Genomic DNA, 19,171 nt, shown 5'->3' with positions numbered 1-19,171 from the left:
TCTAAATGTGACAGCCGGATGACAGACAGGGACGGAGATGGGATTGAGTTATGGAAAAGGGGGAACGGGAGGGAGGTGCCTCTGCCTCTGCCGAACTGCACAGGAATGAGATGAGGTCTCTAGAGGGCACTCGGCCCGGAGAAACAGAAACAGAGAGACGGCAGTGTCCTCATACGGCACTCCCTGTGCTAGCCTCAGTCCCTGTGCTAGCCTCACTCCCTGTGTTAGCCGTAGCCTCAATCTCTGTGCTAGCCTCACTCCCTGTGCTAGCCGTAGCCTCACTCCCTGTGTTAGCCTCACTCCCTGTGCTAGCCGTAGCCTCACTCCCTGTGCTAGCCGTAGCCTCACTCCCTGTGCTAGCCTCACTCCCTGTGCTAGCCTCACTCCCTGTGCTAGCCTCACTCCCTGTGCTAGCCTCACTCCCTGTGTTAGCCGTAGCCTCACTCCCTGTGTTAGCCTCACTCCCTGTGCTAGCCGTAGCCTCACTCCCTGTGCTAGCCGTAGCCTCACTCCCTGTGTTAGCCGTAGCCTCACTCCCTGTGTTAGCCTCACTCCCTGTGCTAGCCTCACTCCCCGTGTTAGCCGTAGCCTCACTCCCTGTGTTAGCCTCACTCCCTGTGCTAGCCTCACTCCCTGTGTTAGCCTCACTCCCTGTGCTAGCCTCACTCCCTGTGCTAGCCTCACTCCCTGTGCTAGCCTCACTCCCTGTGTTAGCCGTAGCCTCACTCCCTGTGTTAGCCTCACTCCCTGTGCTAGCCGTAGCCTCACTCCGCTGTGCTAGCCGTAGCCTCACTCCAGGCTTGGCCAGAGTCCCGAGCCCCGCCTCGGCACCAGCTGCAAGTCCCCGAAACCAAACCAAACTCCAGCTTTCTTCCCAGTCCTAGCCTCTCAGTCTCAGCCCCAGATGTCCCCAGTGTAAACCCCGGCACCACCACCACCTCCTCTGGGCTCGGGTGTCTTGAAGAGACAGAGCTGCAGCTCTTCTGTCACCCACTGATATGCTGGCTACAGAGCCTGCCTGGCTACAGAGCCTGCCTGGCTACAGAGCCCGCCTGGCTACAGAGCCCGCCTGGCTACAGAGCTGCCCGCCAGGGCAAACAACAGCAGTAGCAGCAGCAGAACCTCTGAGCCCTGGCACGGCAATAAACACGCACGGAGGCACACACACGCACACGCAGCCATACAGCAGAGGATCTAGTCTGCAGCATCACCTCCTCAACTGTGACAGCACTTACGCCCCCCGCCCCCCCCCACACACCCCCCTCTCTCTTTCTCTCTCTCTCTCTGAGTCAGATGTACATGTACAGTACCCATAACAGACAGGCCTGTTTGAGTTACGAGCCCAGGGTGCCACAACTCTGCTAGGACCAAAGACAACACGGAAGAGAAAAGGGGCGAGTGCAGAGAAAGTGCATCCACATCAAGTCAGCAGGCCTGTGATGAATGTGACAGGGGGAGGCGGAGAGGAGGTGTTCACACTCCGCCCGCTCGCTGTTACTGATCACAATTTACAACGTCGTTCATCCAGCTTTGTGGGTGAGGGTGTGGATGCGGGTGTGGGAGTGGGTGTGGATGCGGGTGCGGGTGTGGGTGTGGGTGTGGATGAGGGTGTGGATGAGGGTGTGGATGAGGGTGTGGGTGTGGGTGGGTGGGTGTGGGTGTGGGAGTGGGTGTGGGAGTGGGTGTGGGTGTGGGTGTGGGTGTGGGTGTGGGAGGGGTGTGGGTGTGGGTGTGGGTGTGAGGGTGGGTGTGGGTGTGGGTGTGAGGGTGGGTGTGGGTGGGTGTGGGTGTGGGTGGGTGTGGGAGTGGGTGTGGGTGTGAGGGTGGGTGTGGGTGTGGGTGTGGGTGTGGGTGGGTGTGGGAGTGGGTGTGGGTGTGGGTGTGGGTGTGGGTGTGGGTGGGTGTAGGAGTGGGTGTGGGTGTGGGTGTGGGTGGGTGTAGGAGTGGGTGTGGGTGTGGGTGTGGGTGGGTGTAGGAGTGGGTGTGGGTGTGGGTGTGGGTGTGGGTGTGGGTGGGTGTAGGAGTGGGTGTGGGTGTGGGTGTGGGTGGGTGTAGGAGTGGGTGTGGGTGTGGGTGTGGGTGGGTGTGGGTGTGGGTGTGGGTGTGGGAGTGGGTGTGGGAGTGGGTGTGGTACTGGTATTGGGTCTGGGGTCCCGATTTGGGACTGGGACTGGGACTGGGTCTGATTCTGGGCCGTTTCCAACCTCACGTATCGTATTTGACCCACTGCGCAGGGGCACTCCACTCGTACTACTGCCTCACACCCAGGCTCTGACAGACAGTGACGCTGATCTAGTAGCAGAGAGAACGTACATCTATGCCCACAGGTATACAGAGCCAGACTGTGATCTGATGAGAGAGACTATCCTCCCAACACCCCAATCCCCACAGCAATAACCTCAGTGCCTAGCGTCTAGTCTAGCTCTGCTTTTAGCTCTCACAAACACAATTCTATTCTACTCTATATTCCGTAACGAACCATGACAAGCATAGAGATAGATTACAAGGAGAAGATCCGAAGGTTAGAGAGGAAGGATGGGTCGCCAGCAGCGAAAACAACCAAACAGAAAAAGAGTATTCCTCCTATTCGTAGGGTTTAACATGTTTCCCTGCCAAACCGTCGAGGGAAAACATGCTTAATGGTACATAATCCATTTACAGCAGAGTGCTCATGCTATGTGGGCCAGGCACGATGCGGGATGGCATAATCATAGATGAACAACACAGATTCTGTTCCAAGATCCTGAAGCGGGGTATGAGGGAAATGGTGAAAAGTGAGTGTTTGTGTGTGTGTGCGTGCATGCATGCGTATTTGTGTGTGTGTGTGTGTGTTTGTGTGTGTGTTTGTGTGTGTGTGTGTGTGTGTGTGTTTGTGTGTGTGTGTGTGTGTGTGTGCGTGTGTGTGTGTGTTGAGGGGGGCAGGAGGGGGGTGGGGGGGGGTTGGCTTTGTATCAATGTATCTCCCTCTCTGCTCTGCCTCTAAGCTCCTGTTTAACCTCTAAGTGGCCTGTCTGTCTCCGTTCCATAGACGCAGAGGGGGGTTGGCAGGAGGCTCTCTCTCTCTCTCCCATCCTTCCCTTTCGCAGCAACCTCACACGGCGCATGGGGGGCAGCTTGGCTAGTCCTGGGGCCAGGGGGAGGTAGAGAGCAGGGTGGGGTTGAGATACAGCGTTTTTGGTATGCCCATTACTGCAGGGGACTGAGATCAAGAGAGACGGTGGTCTGACAGTCATGAGCATGCGCACACACACACACACACACACACACATTTTAAATGCTTTATTTATGTCCACACACACATGTATACTATCTAAAGGACATAAATACTATCAGTGCATTTTGACATTATGAAAACAGTCATACACACACACACACACTTCATCATCTGATATGCACAAATCATCCATTCCCCTTATGCATCCTGACAGGCCAGCATGCCACTCTGATGAATTAAGTAATTGGATAAATGGAGGATATCCTTATTAGCTGTTAAGGCAGGGGGGGAGTTTCCAGTGGGGCACTGTTTGTCTGTGTGTGTGTGTGTGTGTGTGTGTGTGTGTGTGTGTGTGTGCGTGCGTGTGTGTGTGTGTGTGTGCATGTGCGTGTGTGCATGTGCGTGCGTGTGTGTGCGTGTGTGTGCGTGTACATGTGCGCGTGTGTGTGCGTGCGTGCGTGTGTGTGTGTGTGTGTGTGTGTGTGCTTGCGTGTGGCCGTGTGCGTGGCCGTGTGTGTGTGTGTGTGTGTGCGTGTGCACGTGTGTGTGCGTGTGCATGCCTGTGTGCGTGCGTGCGTGTGCATGCGTGTGCATGTGCGTGTGTGTGTGCATGTGTATGCGTGTGTGCATATACAGTGTATTATGAGTAACTCTGCTCCCCTCTGTCCTCTAGCTGGATAAAGCGCTGGCCTGGTATCTGGATTAGGCAACCTGGGGTCTTTGATCACACGGCCCAGATGGATACTGAGAGGAGCCAGGGCTTTATTCTAATTCCATTGATCTGTGAGCCGTCCGGACTAAGGTACATGAGACCCAGAACCACCTGGCCAGAGCACTCGCTTGCATAACAGAGGTGGGGGTGACATCTTTTGATATTAATTTGATCAGCATGCTGTCCTGATAAAGCCCGGCTTAACGCACCACTGTTTGTATCGCTTACAGGTCATGGGGAGTTTCTAAACATGCTGGACTGGGGGCTCTGTGGATGACCTCCTGTTCTCTTTCTCTCCCCCCCACAGGAGCCTAAAGCCTTCTCTCTCTCTCACACACCTGAGTCTCAATTAGCAAGCTAGCAAAGCCCAGGAGCGTGAGTGTGAGTGTTTGTGTGTGTGTGTGTGGGGGGGGGGGGGTGAGAGTTGGTGTGTGTGGGGGGGTGGGGGTGAGAGTTGGTGTGTGTGTGTGTGTGTGTGTGTGTGTGTGTGTGTGTGCGTGCGGTTGTGCGTGTGTGTGTGAATGTGCGCGTGCGGTTGTGTGTGTGTGTGTGTGTGTGTGTGTGTGTGAATGTGCGCGTGCGGTTGTGTGTGTATGTGTGTGTGCACGTGTGCGGTTGTGTGTGTGTGTGTGTGTATATGTGTGTGTGAATGTGTGCGCGTGCGTGCGTGCGTGAGCACCACAGGGAGTACATAGGGGCTGGCGTGAGAGTAGTGGATTCAGCAGGAGCAGGAGGCAGCAGGCAGGAGGCAGGCAGCCAATCAGAGTGCAGAAGTCTCCAGTGGCAGGGAGGCAGATCATTTAACGCTGCGTCTTCCTTTTGAAGCCACCGTCCGTCTCCGGGGGAGACCGTGTGACCTTGATTGCGGGGGAAGATGGCCGCCTGTGTGCCCGCTGTCCGCTGCTCGCCGCTCGCCGGGCCCGCCTGGGGACGACAGTCCTCAGGAAGCTGGCGTGGGGGCACAGAGACGGGGACAACGACAAGACCGGAGGCTCTATTTTCAGCCGGGTACAAAAGGGACGTGAGGCCAAACGACGCAGGCATCGACGTCGGCCATTTGTAAGAAGAGAAAAGACGAAAGAAAAGGAAAGGAGAAGAAAAGACAGAAAAGAAAAAAGGGTTCTGCAGCCCCTGTCATGTCTGTGCGAGGGTGACGCAGCTGGAAGCAGAGGGTTTGAAAAAGCCTGAAAAGTGCCATCATGTGTGTCGAGAAATCTTTAAAAGCCTTTGAAAATAGCACAGATATTTCAGACGCCGCACCCACCCACTAAGTGCCACCGGCAGCGATGAGACTGTTTTTGTTTTTACTGACCGTTTTAAAACGGAACCTCCAGAGGCCATGGCTGCTGTGGTAGAAAGTAACACGCAGCAGCACCCTACGCCACACCCTACCACCATGTCAAAAACAGGAGGGATGGAGAGATGAGGAGGAGGGGAGGAGGGAGGGAGGGAGGGAGGGAGGGAGGGAGGGAGGGAAGAGGAGGAGACGGAGGGTGAAACACACTTAGCTCACAGTGAGTGACTGTGACCCAGAGAGTCTGTGCTCACTGCTAGCGTGAATGTTTCCCTCCTCCAGGACTGTTGACGTAGAGCTGCCTGGTGTGTGCTCACTGCTCCACACTGCTGTGGGGGTCTCCAGTCCATCTGGTGCTGAAGGCCTCAGACACACACTGCTCCCAGTGGGCCCTGCGACCCCTCCCTCACTCCCCTCCCGTCCCTCCTTCTGCTGTCTCCGGGCCATGGAACTCACACTGATTCGGAACGTCACAACCCAGCATGCAGCTAGCTACCAGCTCAGTGTACCTCCATGTTGCTGAGTGCTGAGTGCTGAGTAGCAGGAAGACCAATCAAAACCAATCAGGCCCTTCACTGCATACACCATACCGTGAGCTTCTATGGTTCTATCTCCGTTTAGGGTAGTTCAGAGATATTGAGCGTCAACGTTTTTACATTCCATTATGTTTTGTGAGATGGAACCTTTGTATTTTATGAATTACTAACTAAAAAATGTCAACATTTTAAAAATAACACCACACAGGCATTAATAAACACCTAATGGATCAGATTATGTAAAAAACTAAATTTTGACAAAACCTTATAATAACGTCACGATACACCATACACCATGTCATTAAAACAGCACAGGAAACACTAGCATTTGATGTCCACATAGCAAAGTTGTTGAACCGCCCTCTCGAGAGGGTAAGTCTATTCCTGTGTTGTTTCACCGACGTGTCACGTGGCAATAAAGAATCGTGATCAAATCCGACACACGTGATTCTGTTCTGAACGGGCTACGTACGTAGCAAGGCAAAGGACAACACTAATGAAGGCTTAAGCCGAAATGTCAATCCCTAAATTAAAACAAAGGCCACTCAAAAGAAACCTTTCCTTAGTGCGGGACCGGCGACGTTATTCTGAAGTAGCAACGCCAACCTCACAAGGGGATCCGTTGTCACTGTTTCCTGTTAATGGAAGAAAGTAATTGTTTTCGACAGATTAAGGAACAAAGCAGAGTGTTGAATCTCTGGGGTGTGCCTCTCTGTTGGTCCTCAGTAATGCCGGGCCTCACCCGTCTCAAAACCAATTTATCGCTGCACGCTCAGCCAGACTGCCATGGCTTTACTGGGGCTGGTGAGGGCTGATAGATCACTACCTCTGCCTTGATGTCAGTGCGGAGAGAATGGAGTGTGTGTGTGTGTGTGTGTGTGTGTGAGAGAGAGAGAGAGAGAGAGAGAGAGAGAGAGAGAGAGAGAGAGAGAGAGAGAGAGAGAGAGAGAGAGAGAGAGAGAGAGAGAGAGAGAGAGAGCGTGTGTAGATGTGTGTGTGTGTGAGAGAGAGAGAGAGAGAGAGAGAGAGTGTGTGTAGGTGTGTGTGTGTGTGTGTGTGAGAGAGAGAGAGTGTGTGTGTGTGTGTGTGTGTGTGTGTGTGTGTGTGTGAGAGAGAGAGTGTGTAGGTGTGTGCGTGTGTGTGTGTGTGTGTGTGAGAGAGATAGTGTGTAGGTGTATGTGTGTGTGCGTGTGAGAGAGAGAGTGTGTAGGTGTGTGTGTGTGTGTGTGAGAGAGAGAGAGAGTAGGTGTGTGTGTGTGTGTGTGTGCGTGCGGGCGTGCGTGTGTGTGTGTGTGTGTGTATGTGTGTGCGGGCGTGCGTGTGCGTGCGCGTATGGCAGGTGTGCAGCCGCAGTACGTGTCTCCTGTCTTTTATCTCACAACAGCTTCCTCTGACTCTATGAGTCTGTCTGCAGGTGGGCGTGCGCTGTCACCTGGGAGTCCAGGGACATCACAGGGAGAGAGAGAGCAGAGGGAGAGAGAGAGCAGAGGGAGAGAGAGAGCAGAGGGAGAGAGAGAGCAGAGGGAGGTAGAGAGGATCACACAGGTGTGGAAGGAGTAGAAGGGATCAGTAAGGAGTGGGAGAGGGGGTAGAGGGGGTAGGGGGGAAGGAGGAGAGGAGGGGTAGAGAGGATCAGTAAGGGGTGGGAAGGAAACGAAGGGAGAGGGGAGAGGGGGTAGAGGGGGAGAGGGGGTAGAGGGGGTAGGTGGGAAGGAGAAGAGGGGAGAGGGGGTAGGTGGGAAGGAGACGAGGGGAGAGGGGGTAGGGGGGAAGGAGGAGAGGAGGGGTAGAGAGGATCAGTAAGGGGTGGGAAGGAAACGAAGGGAGAGGGGAGAGGGGGTAGAAGGGGGTAGAGGGGGTAGGTGGGAAGGAGACGAGGGGAGAGGGGGTAGAGGGGGGTAGGTGGGAAGGAGACGAAGGGAGAGGGGAGAGGGGGTAGAGGGGGTAGAGGGGGTAGGTGGGAAGGAGACAAGGGGAGAGGGGGTAGAGGGGGAAGGAGACGAGGGGAGAGGGGGTAGAGGGGGTAGGTGGAGAGGAGAAGAGGAGGGGTAGAGAGGATCAGTAAGGGGAGAGGGGGGTAGAGAGGATCAGTAAGGGGTGGGAAGGAGAAGAGGGGAGAGGGGGTAGAGGGGGTAGGTGGGGAGGAGAAGAGGGGGGGTAGAGAGGATCAGTAAGGGGTGGGAAGGAGATGAGGGGGAGAGGGTGTAGAGGGGGTAGAGAGGATCAGTAAGGGGTGGGAAGGAGAAGAGGGGAGAGGGGGTAGAGGGGGTAGGTAGGAAGGAGGAGAGGAGGGGTAGAGAGGATCACAAAGGTGTGGGAAAAAGAAGAGAAGGGGGTAGAAAGGAGCAGTGGCAAGGAAAGTGGAAGAGGCTTTTTCTATCTTCACTTTTTACAAAGACGTGTGCAGAATGAGAGCTGGTTGTGCCACGTCAAGTCTTCTGAATTTAACTGAGAGGACCTCTTCTTTTCAGCGAGACCAGAGTGAGTGAGGAGTGTGGGAAGACTAAGTTAAGGGTTGCAGGCTTTGGTTAAGCTAGCACCCGATGATCCCCCCTCATAGTCTAAACGCACATGCGCGCGCACACACACACACACACACACACACACACACACACACACACACACACACACTGTACTGCTGTCAATTACATTTATTATGTCTGTATGTCTGTATTTTGTATGTTCAGGACCGCAGAGGTACATCCGTGTGCTTCTAATGGGGATCCTTAAATCAAATCAAATCAAATCACACACACACACACACACACACAGAGAGAGAGACAGAGAGAGAGAGAGTAACTTACCACCATCTTGTTGAGGGAGACCCAGCAGTCGGCCGGAAAGTCCTGCAGCATGGGAACCAGGAACTGCAGACAGCCGTCCCAGTGACACAGCAGCAGCATCATACCAATCAGGTTGAAGATGCGCATCACCGCACTGGCCAGGTCATAGGTCATATGGAAGATCTGTCAGCCAATCACACAGAGGTGGAGAGAGGACAGCAGTCAGCAGCGGTACTCGACATACACCCAAACATCTGAGGACTCATCTGCATAGCGTCAACGGACCTCCATGTGAACAAAGCCAAGGAGTACCTATTCTAGAACCATCCGTACCGGCTAATGTGGTACATCTGGAACTAATGGATCCAGCTTTTGAGAACTTTGAAAAGGGAGGGGAAAAAAATCTTCCGGTGGGGAGTGTCTTCTATAGATAGAGACACTTTGAGTTTGAGCAGGTGGGTGGGTGGCTCAGAATGGATATTGCCACATTATCATTGCCACAGATCTCGCTAGCTAATGCAGACAGCTCTCGTCGGCAAGCCTCTAGAAATGAGCGAGTCGTCGTTTCGTGTCGGGGGAAGATGTTGACGATAGATACGAGGTAATGACAGACAGGCATTCATTAACGATGAATTGAGAATCAAGGACCCCAATTGAAATAAGCCAGTGGCTTTCTTGGGTTTTTATCCTGTTAGTTGACCTTGTATGTAATATGTACTTTCATGTACCTACTTCTGCAAATCTTCTAATAAAGTTTTCAATCAATCAAAAAAGGCGGATTTCCTGCCACAATCTCTCCTCCCCGTACGCCTACTCAGTTTGAAGACAATAAGCCGCCGCACGGCATTCTGGGAACACACGGTACGCACTTCTCTAGTTCTCATCATATTGTGAAGTCATATCAGGTTAGGTATCATTCAGTCAATTTTAATGTTGATTTACCCCCCAAAAAAACACTGTTCCTTTGGATGTTTCACACGCCTGGCTAAATGAAGCTCACTAGATCACTTCAACTGCAGCACACCACTAATTGCCTGTACTCATTAGACTCACTAATAGCTTTGATGAGAGGAACACGATCGTGACCGAAAAAACCTACGATGTCACGCCCTCGATCAATCAATCAAATGTGAGGTGACAGCTCCTCGTTCCCCTTCCTCCCCTCCCTCCCCTTCCTCCCACCCCTCCCCTCCCTCCCCTCCCTCCCCTGCCTCCCCTCCCTCCCCTCCCCTCCCTCCCCTTCCTCCCCTCCCTCCCCTTCCTCCCCTCCCTCCCCTTCCTCCCTCCCACCCCTCCCTCCCCTCCCTCCCCCTCCCTCCCCTCCCTCCGTCCCGATATCCGTCCTCGTATACTATTTAGTTTGAAGTGATGAATTGGTCATGCAGACGAGGTAGGTAGGGTGCTGATAGGTGTATTGGGACACTGTCTAGGGCTATTCTGAGCAGGATTCCCCTCAGGTGAGTGTTTGTTCAGAACAAGAACACATGACTCATGAGTAATAGTCCCTCTCGGAGTGGTCCCAGCCTCGTAAACACTCTCCTCGCTGTCGGTTTGCCTGGCTTCTGTCCAGGTCCTGTCTCTCTCTGTGTGTGTGCGCGTGTGTGCGTGCGTGCGTGCGCGTGTCGCAAAAGCAGGGCCCGTGCGGTCCCCCAATTACACCAAAAACAAAGGCTGCCCCACCTGAGAAGAGAAGCGGCCTACATAGCATATAGGACAGAAAACGTGCCCCTACGAAGGCAACCAAGAGAGAGAGGCCTCAGTTAGTTGTTTACTGAGCAGGGCTCCATCTGATGATGAATTGAGGTGATTCAGTCACCCCGCAAGACCTCACACCCCAACGGGTTTAAAGCTCCAACGAATACAACATGAATACCTCTGACATTAATACCTCGTACCTCTGACATTATACCTCGTGGAATATCCACGGTGGAAAAAAAAAGCTGTCTTCAGCAGTGCCCGCGTTTCTGTTCAGTTTGGTCCCAATGACCCCTTGTATTGATCATGGTGTGGTGTTCTTTTCACACTGCGCCGTCGGGTGTGTATCTGTTTGAGGACATTTACCAGCAGCTTACATATCCTAACACACTGGCTTGTCAGAGGTCGTAGGTCATTTGCGTGCCCTCGAGGCACTGAGCCGACGGAACCTTTGCCATCTCTCCCGCCAATTACGTCGATTAACTCCTACACCCAGCCTCTGCTCTGAGTCACCGTATCACTTCCCTCATCATCCCTCCTCTCTCCATCCCTCCCCTCTCCATCTCTCCTCTCTCCATCTCTCCTCTCTCCATCTCTCCCCTCTCCAACCCTCTCTCCATCCCTCCTCTCTCCATCTCTCCCCTCTCCAACCCTCTCTCCGTCCCTCTCCTCTCCATCCCTCCTCTCTCTATTCCTCCCCTCTCCAACCCTCCCCCCAAAATTGGTCTCCATCCCTCCCCCCAGCCCCCACTCCCTCCCTATCCACCTCCCCCTGCAATGACTCGGCTATCAGCCTCAAAGTAGGAGGAGGAGGAGGAGGAGGAGAAGTAGGGGGAGGAGGAGGAGGAGGAGGAGGAGGGGTAGGAGGAGGAGGAGGAGGAGGAGGAGGGGGAGGAGGAGGAGGAGGAGGAGGAGGAGGTGTTGGAAAAAACACTCAGAGGCCTCGCCCTCTGATTAGGATCCAATCAGGTCATGATAAACAGTCCATGACTAACGTTCCTCCCGACATCAGAATGGGGGGGCTGTGGCGCAGGAGGTAGAGCCGCTGTCTAATGATCGCAAGGTTGGCAGATCGGCGGTTTGAGCCCTGGCTGGCCACATGTCGAAGTGTCCTTGGGCAAGACACTGAACGCCATATTGCTCCCAGCGAGCGGGCCGGCGCCTTGCATGGTAGCTTGCCGCCATTGGTGTGTGAATGTGTGTGTGAATGGGTGAATGAGAGGCCGTTGTAAAGCGCTTTGGATAAAGGCGCTCTATAAGTCAGTCCATTTACCATTTACCAGAATGGCGCCAGGGCATGTGTCAGGCACAGGGCCATGTCATCACATCCATGGGACGAGAAGCTAGAAACTAGAAGCTCGAACCTGAACAACACACAGGCAGTGGAACGTTATGTCCCCCTCCTTCATCTCAGCAAACACGTCTCTCTCCACAACACGGATATACCGTAGGCCTATAGCAAAGATATCCCCCCCCAAAAAAACGAGATTCTAATTTGTTTCCAATTAGATTAATTTAGTCCTTTATAAGCTCTGATTAAATTATGAGTAAATTATGTTGTGTATGCTGAGGGAGGAAATGACAGCATGCTAAATGACAGACCTCCTGCGCCCACCAGCGCAGACACAATTATAGAGGGGTTACAGGTACTGACTGCCTGCTGCCTCGCTCTCTCTCTCTCTCTCTCTCTCTCTCTCTCTCTCTCTCTCTCTCTCTCTCTCTGTCTCTCTCTGTCTCTCTCTCTCTCTCTCTCTCTCTCTCCAGCTTCTAGCTCGTGAAAAAAAGCAACATCCACTCAGAGCCCAAACGTGACAGGTCCGATGGAGAGGGTTGATACCGCGTCCCCCTTTGTGAAGGAAATTACCCTGGCTCTTCCCAGCAAGCCTGAGTTAAAGGAGGCGGAACCTGCTGGAACACACACAGCTATATAAGCCAAGCTCAGGTCAGCCACACAGCTGACAGGGTGGGTCTGGGTCAGGACAGAGGAGCTACTGTCTGACATAAACAGGCTGGCTCCTTCTAGATATATATACTCAGAACGCCAGTATGGTCTGCACAAGTCTGAAGGATAGCATTGACGCTGTGCTGGACAGATGACATTGATTTTGGATAGAGTACTATTTTTCTAACAGTGGGGCATAGTAATGAAAGATAGAAAAGATACATTTCATTAGAATCTTTGAACTGTAAATAGACAGTATTGTGCAGATGTATCGGCCAGATGACTGTATCCTTACTAACGATGTTTCAATCATTATCATGGTACATCATCCACAGGACATGAACTCACCACCCTGTCAAAGCATTCCAGAACACTCCACACACCACGTAAAGTGTTCTATCTGGTGTTTTACCTAGCAACAGTACTTTGATTGGCTACAAAATGAAGCATCCCAATTGATGCATTTTCGGTGAATAAAGTCACTCTTGGCACTCGAGAATGTTGACAATTATTTGGGAGACTTTATTCACCCTCGGGCACTCGACGAGTTAAGACGAGACTCGTTAAGATACGATTAGGATGACGACGTGGCGATGAATATTGCAGTCGTGTCCTTTCTGTTGTTCAGCTCCAGCGAGTTGGCTTGTCTCGTGTCTCCTGTCTGAGGTGAGCCCTGTGCACTGAGCACTGATCCCAGAGCAGCTGCCGCCGGTCCAGCCGAGCACCCGTAGAGGAACGGGTTGGTTGCATAAGTTTGATTCAATAATTAGGGGTCGAGACTAGCTCCAATTACCACTCTGTAATCAAGGAAATAACGGCTCCATTCCATTTAGTGGAGAACACACACTAACTACTGAGTCATCAGACTTGGTTGGTTCACCCTAGGGCCAAACATGGAATATCTTAGCTAGCGCACAAGGGGGTACCCAGAATCTCCTACTGTGCTGGTTTACTGTAATAGAATAGAATAAAATAGAATATTTATTAGATTTTGGGGAAGCTTATACAGTAGATGGAAGGTGTATGCGTATGTGGCATATACAGTATGTGTCACCGACTAGAGGCTGCAGCTCTGTACTCAATTAAATGGTAGATGGTAGCTAAATGGTAAATGGACTGCACTTATATATCGCCTTTATCCAAAGCGCTTTACGACGGCCTCTCATTCACCCATTCACACACACATTCACACATCAATGGCGGCAAGCTGCCATGCGAGGCGCCGGCCCCGCTCACTGGGAGCAATTTGGGGTTCAGTGTCTTGCCCAAGGACACTTCGACATGTGGCCAGCCGGGGCTGGAACCGCCGGTCTGACGACCTTGCGATCATTAGACGGCGGCTCTACCTCCTGCGCCGCAGCCGCCCAATTAGACAGTTTTACCGTCCACATCTCATTAACATTCAGATCCGTATCAGAGATACAGGACGCTCAATAAACATCTGATCGAATAGGACGTTTGGTTTTGATCTATGGGGCACGAAATATAGAAATATCGCAGAAGAGAGAGAGTGCTTCGCCACACTGGTTGTGTCTAGACACTGCTGATGATCACTGGGACTCATTAGATGCCCGAATCCACGTCTAGAGGATGCTTTCCTGTCTGTTCATTCCTTTGTATAACTCCTGTCTTTCTCGCTGTCACTATGTAGCAAAGAAGATAGTATTTCTCTACCCCAGTGGCAAATTCAGCATGAGATTAGGTTGTGAAGCAGTGGATGAAATGATAAGATCATTTCCTGGCTCAGCCTAACCTTACACTCACCCTCCCAGGGTAACTGGTCCCTTTCTTACCTCATCTGCTCTTTTATCTCCCCCCCTCTTCCTCCACCCTACCGCCCCCCCCCCCCCCCCCCTCCTCCAGTCTCTCCCCTCCAGTCTCCCCCCTCCAGCCTCCCCCCCTCCCTATCCACCCGCCTCCGTATCTCAGCAGCCAGCTTCACACATCCAGTCACATCAGGGTCAAACTAATCACTCTGACTGCACGCTATGGCCCAATGTTGTGATGACGAGGCTGACCAACACACACTCACACACACACACACACACACACATCAACACTCACACACAATCACACACACCAACAGACACACTAGTGAGGCACAGGTCAGCTCAAGATCGGTTTGTATTTAGGAATACAGAATAACAGTGAGATCGGGTGGTCAGGTTCGGGTTAAAGTATATGAGCTTATAAAATGTAAATGTTCTGGATTTGTATTTTGTTTCCTACTTTATAGGCTTAGTTAGTTAGCCTATTCTTTTCTCCTAAAGTTAAAATAGAAGATAATATTCTATGTATTCAGATTTTCATTCCGCTTGTTTTCACCACGGACCCTCTAACCTACTTTTCTGCTAATTGGCATCCATTTTGGATGTTTCTAAATATTTGGGGTGGGTTCAAGCCGGGTTCAACACACTCACAATGACGGCAGAGCCACGTGCAACAGCATCAACACCCAAGAACCACGTGCAACAGCATCGACACCCAGCTGATGTACATCACATCCTCACAGATGCTGGGGGGCTACAGTGTGTGGGGGGAGGCGACTGTGGCACAGGAGTTAGAGCCGCCGTCTAATGATCGCAAGGTTGGCAGATTGGCGGTTCGAGCCCCGGCTGGCCACATGTCGAAGTGTACTTGGGCAAGACACTGAACCCTAAATTGCTCCCTTGCATGGCAGCTTGCCGCCATTGGTGTGTGAATGGGTGAATGAGAGGCCGTTGTTAAGCACTTTGGATAAAAGGCTATATATAAGTGCAGTCCATTTACCATTTACAGTGTTGGAGGCCTGTGTCAGACAGGGAGGCTTTGGAAAAACCCACTTGCACTGCAAAAAAACTAAACAGGATGAGTCTGCTCTTATCACACGGCCTCCCTCCTGCTACCCTCTGTTGTCAATAACGCAACTCATTCTTCTTACTGCTGTCTTAAAACCTGTGTATAGGGAGGATCTGTTACAGACCCACTTAGCCTAGCTTATCTCCTCCCCCCATTGGTCATTGGATGTTCTAATCTAGAGCCACATTGCCCACCCTACCTCCTTCTCTAATTGGTCAGTACAAGTTCTAGAGCTCGGCGTACCTCTTCCCATTGGTGGATGTATCGTAGGGACCCTCAAAGTACGGACCCCCGTACAGACCCTCGTACGGACCCTCAAACACGCGCAACAAAATCCATTTAAAAAGGAGAATGTAGAAGCCCACAGATCAATTGAAGACTCTTGAATACTGCACCAAATGTAATATCAGTAGACATCAATAAGTCTAGTTATCATGCTGTCTAATCAAGCCACGTACCTCTTCCCATTGGTGGATGTATCGTATGAGCCTGGAGAGGCGGAGCAGCCGCAGCAGACTGAGGATCTTGGTGAAGCGGACGATCCTCAGCGCCCGGGCCGTCTTGTACACCTCCGAGTCGATGCCCTTCTCCACGATCAGGAAGATATAATCCACAGGGATGGAGGACACAAAGTCCACCACGAACCAGGTCTTCAGGTACTTCATCTTGATCTTCTTGGGGTCCAGGATGATCTCGGTGTTGTCCTCGAAGACGATTCCCGTGCGGAAGTTGAGGACCAGGTCCATGAGGAAGAAGGTGTCGGAGACCACGTTGAAGATAATCCAGGGCGTGGTGGTCTCGTCCTTGAAGAAGGTGATGCCCACGGGGATGATGATGAGGTTGCCCACCATGAACATCAACATGGTGAAATCCCAGAAGAACCTGCAGTGGGAGGAAGGAGAGGGAGATCAGAGAGAGGATTAGACAGACAGACAGACAGACAGACACACACTGAGGTAGAGAGACGGAGAGACAGACACGCAGACAGACAGGCAGACAGACAGACAGGCAGGCAGGCAGGCAGGCAGGCAGACAGGCACGCAGACAGACAGACAGACACACACTGAGGTAGAGAGACGGAGAGACAGACACGCAGACAGACAGGCAGACAGACAGACAGGCAGGCAGGCAGGCAGGCAGGCACGCAGACAGACAGACAGACAGACAGACACACACTGAGGAAGAGAGACGGAGAGACAGACACGCAGACAGACAGGCAGACAGACAGACAGGAAGGCAGGCAGGCAGGCAGGCAGGCACGCAGGCACGCAGGCAGACAGACAGACAGACAGACAGGCAGGCAGGCACGCAGACAGACAAACAGGCAGGCAGGCAGGCAGGCAGGCAGGCAGGCAGGCAGGCAGGCAGGCAGGCACGCACGCAGACAGACAGGCAGGCAGGCAGGGGTCATAATCATTCTAGTCATAGTAGTGATATAACAGTAGTAATAGTAGTGGTGGTTGGAGAACTTTTAAGATATATTGCACATCGTGAATCAGTGTAAGTGGAAACAGTAAGCTATCAATGATTTCATTATGAGCCGACGTTCCTCCTTCTATCTGCTGTGCATATCACATCCCACTAAACACGCTGACGCTGCCTCATCCATCTGACAAATGTATACTCTCTGGCCCAGCTCACATAGAGCTTTTATACTGCCCATGTCCCACAACACCCTCTGTAAGACAGGGTCATACACAAACAGACACACACACACACACACTCACACACACACACACACACACTCACACACACACACACACACACACTCACACTCACACACAAAGCAGCTTATAGTGCAAACATCAGACCCTTCTGAAATCAACTATATCCCCTTCTCATTACAAGGTCATCCCAAGGACACACGGGGAGGCAAGAGAGGAGAAGGGGGGTAATATGAGAGAGTATAGAGCTGGCTCCTGAATTGATTCTAAATCCTGGCTACAAGGGCAGCACTAGGGAAACAAAAAAAAGTATCAGCATATTTGAGTTATTGTGACCACCACAACCGACAGTTATGTAAATGTTAGTTTAGGCATTCAAAGACGCGCAACCATTCCTAAAATCCATTTAAAAAGGAGAATGTAGAAGCCCACAGATCAATTGAAGACTCTTGAATACTGCACCAAAATGTAATATCAGTAGACATCAATACGTCTAGTTATAATGCTGTCTAATCAAGCCATGGTAAGAGGAGTCAGTGCTTTGGAGGACCGTCTCGGTGTGTCGCTGAGTCATGTCTTGAATGACTGGTGGTAGAGCTTCATAATCGAACATTGATGACTTGACGGTCGAGTTTCAGACGGCAAGAACACTGTAACGGTTGAAGGACCTAAATCGCTTTTAAGGTACCCAGTGCTCCCGGCGAAAGTTGATCTGCTCTGTCATATCGTGAGCTTAGAATTATAAGGTTCTATCTCCGTTTAGGGCAGTTCAGAGATATTGAGCGTCAAAGTTTTTACATTCCAATATGTTTTGTGAGATGGAACCTTTGTATTTTATGAATTACTAACTCAAAAATGTCAACATTTTCAAAATAACACCACACAGGCATTAATAAACACCTAATGGATCAGATTATGTAAAAAAACTCAATTTTGACCAAAAATGGAGATAGAACCTTATAATTCTAACGTCACGATATAGCCGATGACAGGGAGACTTAGGCTATATATGGTGAAATAGCAGAAAGAGTAAAGAAAGGCGTTGAGTTACGTTGTAAAGTGCGTTGCCTATGCGGTTCTCATGGAGGACATCTGAGGTGTCCGCTGCTGTCCATGGTGCTGAACTTGACGCACGAACGCATTCCGCAATTCCAGGAAAGCTATACGTAACTCCTCACAGTTTGGTGCAGTTAAAGTTAAGCTTAAGTTGACCAGAATCATGTCACGCTCATGGAGCATTGTAGACAGAGCTTTATATAACAGCAACAACTTTCATTTTACCGCAATATTGTGTTGGATTCCCAGAAATAGTTTTTAGCAAACAGGGATAACATAACATCCGGCTGTAGATTTCATAATACATATTACTCCAGCCAGGGCATGTTCCCGTAATCTTTGGTGATGAGGATTATGGTAGGCGTTGGAAGAAATCCAACACAATTTATTGGATTTAGGATATGGTCTAGCGCGCACTTTTATTACCAGCTGGTAAAAGTGATCTCCCTAGGTGGGGCATTGACCAAGGATAACACGTTTCCTCTGTCTTGACTTGTGAAGTATTCCGTTAGAAAGTAGACCTGGCATAAATAGCCTGGAACCTTTGGCCATTGATTTAATTGACCTTCATGACACGTGCGTAATGGTAATGAGTATAGGCCGTAACAGTCATCTTTAAAAGTTGTAATCATCGTTAAACCAACGTACGAAATGTAATGAACCTTTGAAAGAGTATTGGCGTGTTTTTTTGACTGTCTCATATTAAATCTGCATTTGCATGAACATAAATCTTGGTTTTACGCGTGATTCATTGGTTTGTTAAAGCCTGTTTACGAGTCCATGTTTGGTCATCCGTTTTACGTGCGATCCATAAATGCAGGATTTCCAAAACCAGACTTTAAAAATGTGTTAATTAACGCCGGCTTTATAAGAGCTTATGTCAAACTATGCAATAATGAGTCTGTGATGTGATATTTGCTACAGAAACTTCTATTCAACTCTTCTATTCAAAACTTCTAAGCAACCATGAACATATGAAATGATGGCACACATGCGAAAGTTATGTGTAATGAGTTAAAGTATATTCTATTATTATTGATCCCATGCATGGATCACATGATCAACTTGCGCCTAACCTTAGAGGGGCACTTGACTTGACCCATACCTGAAATCGCTGTAGGGGTGAATAATCCAATTACCCGCCGATTTGACGCGCTCTTGTTCCTTTTCCACCGCTTTCTGGCTCCCAAACATGCGCAGGGAGAACTTGTTAACTCCGGGCTGAAGCATGGAACTAAACTGCCGCTGCATGTAAGTCCGATTGTCCGGTGGGTCAACAACATCATCTGATGGCACAATCTGGTGGGGTCCATCCTCAGATTTAAAAAATGAAAAAGACCTCCTGGACCGTCGGTTCTGATGGGTTTGCCCCCCAGCGCTGCTGTGCAAAGAGGACGACGCTTTCCTACTGGCATTGGAGAAAGAAACTCTCGAGTC

General features: G+C 51.0%; 1 protein-coding gene across 1 annotated transcript in view; it reads right to left on the bottom strand.

The window, feature by feature from the left end:
- Positions 1–18,985, bottom strand: part of hcn2b (hyperpolarization activated cyclic nucleotide-gated potassium channel 2b) — a gene marked incomplete at both ends in the record, with an annotated part of 52,570 nt that extends 33,585 nt beyond the window's left edge. The window contains 3 exons of the mRNA XM_080537110.1: positions 8,561–8,722; positions 15,473–15,896; positions 18,840–18,985. Coding sequence (XP_080393236.1) covers positions 8,561–8,722; positions 15,473–15,896; positions 18,840–18,985 — 732 coding nt within the window. The remainder of the gene's footprint in view (positions 1–8,560; positions 8,723–15,472; positions 15,897–18,839) is intronic.
- Positions 18,986–19,171: the final 186 nt, after the last annotated feature.

Source organism: Nansenia antarctica, assembly GCF_963989245.1.
Source record: "Nansenia antarctica genome assembly, chromosome: 7".
Lineage (NCBI taxonomy): Eukaryota > Metazoa > Chordata > Actinopteri > Argentiniformes > Microstomatidae > Nansenia > Nansenia antarctica.
This window is presented reverse-complemented; position numbering and strand designations above follow the sequence as displayed.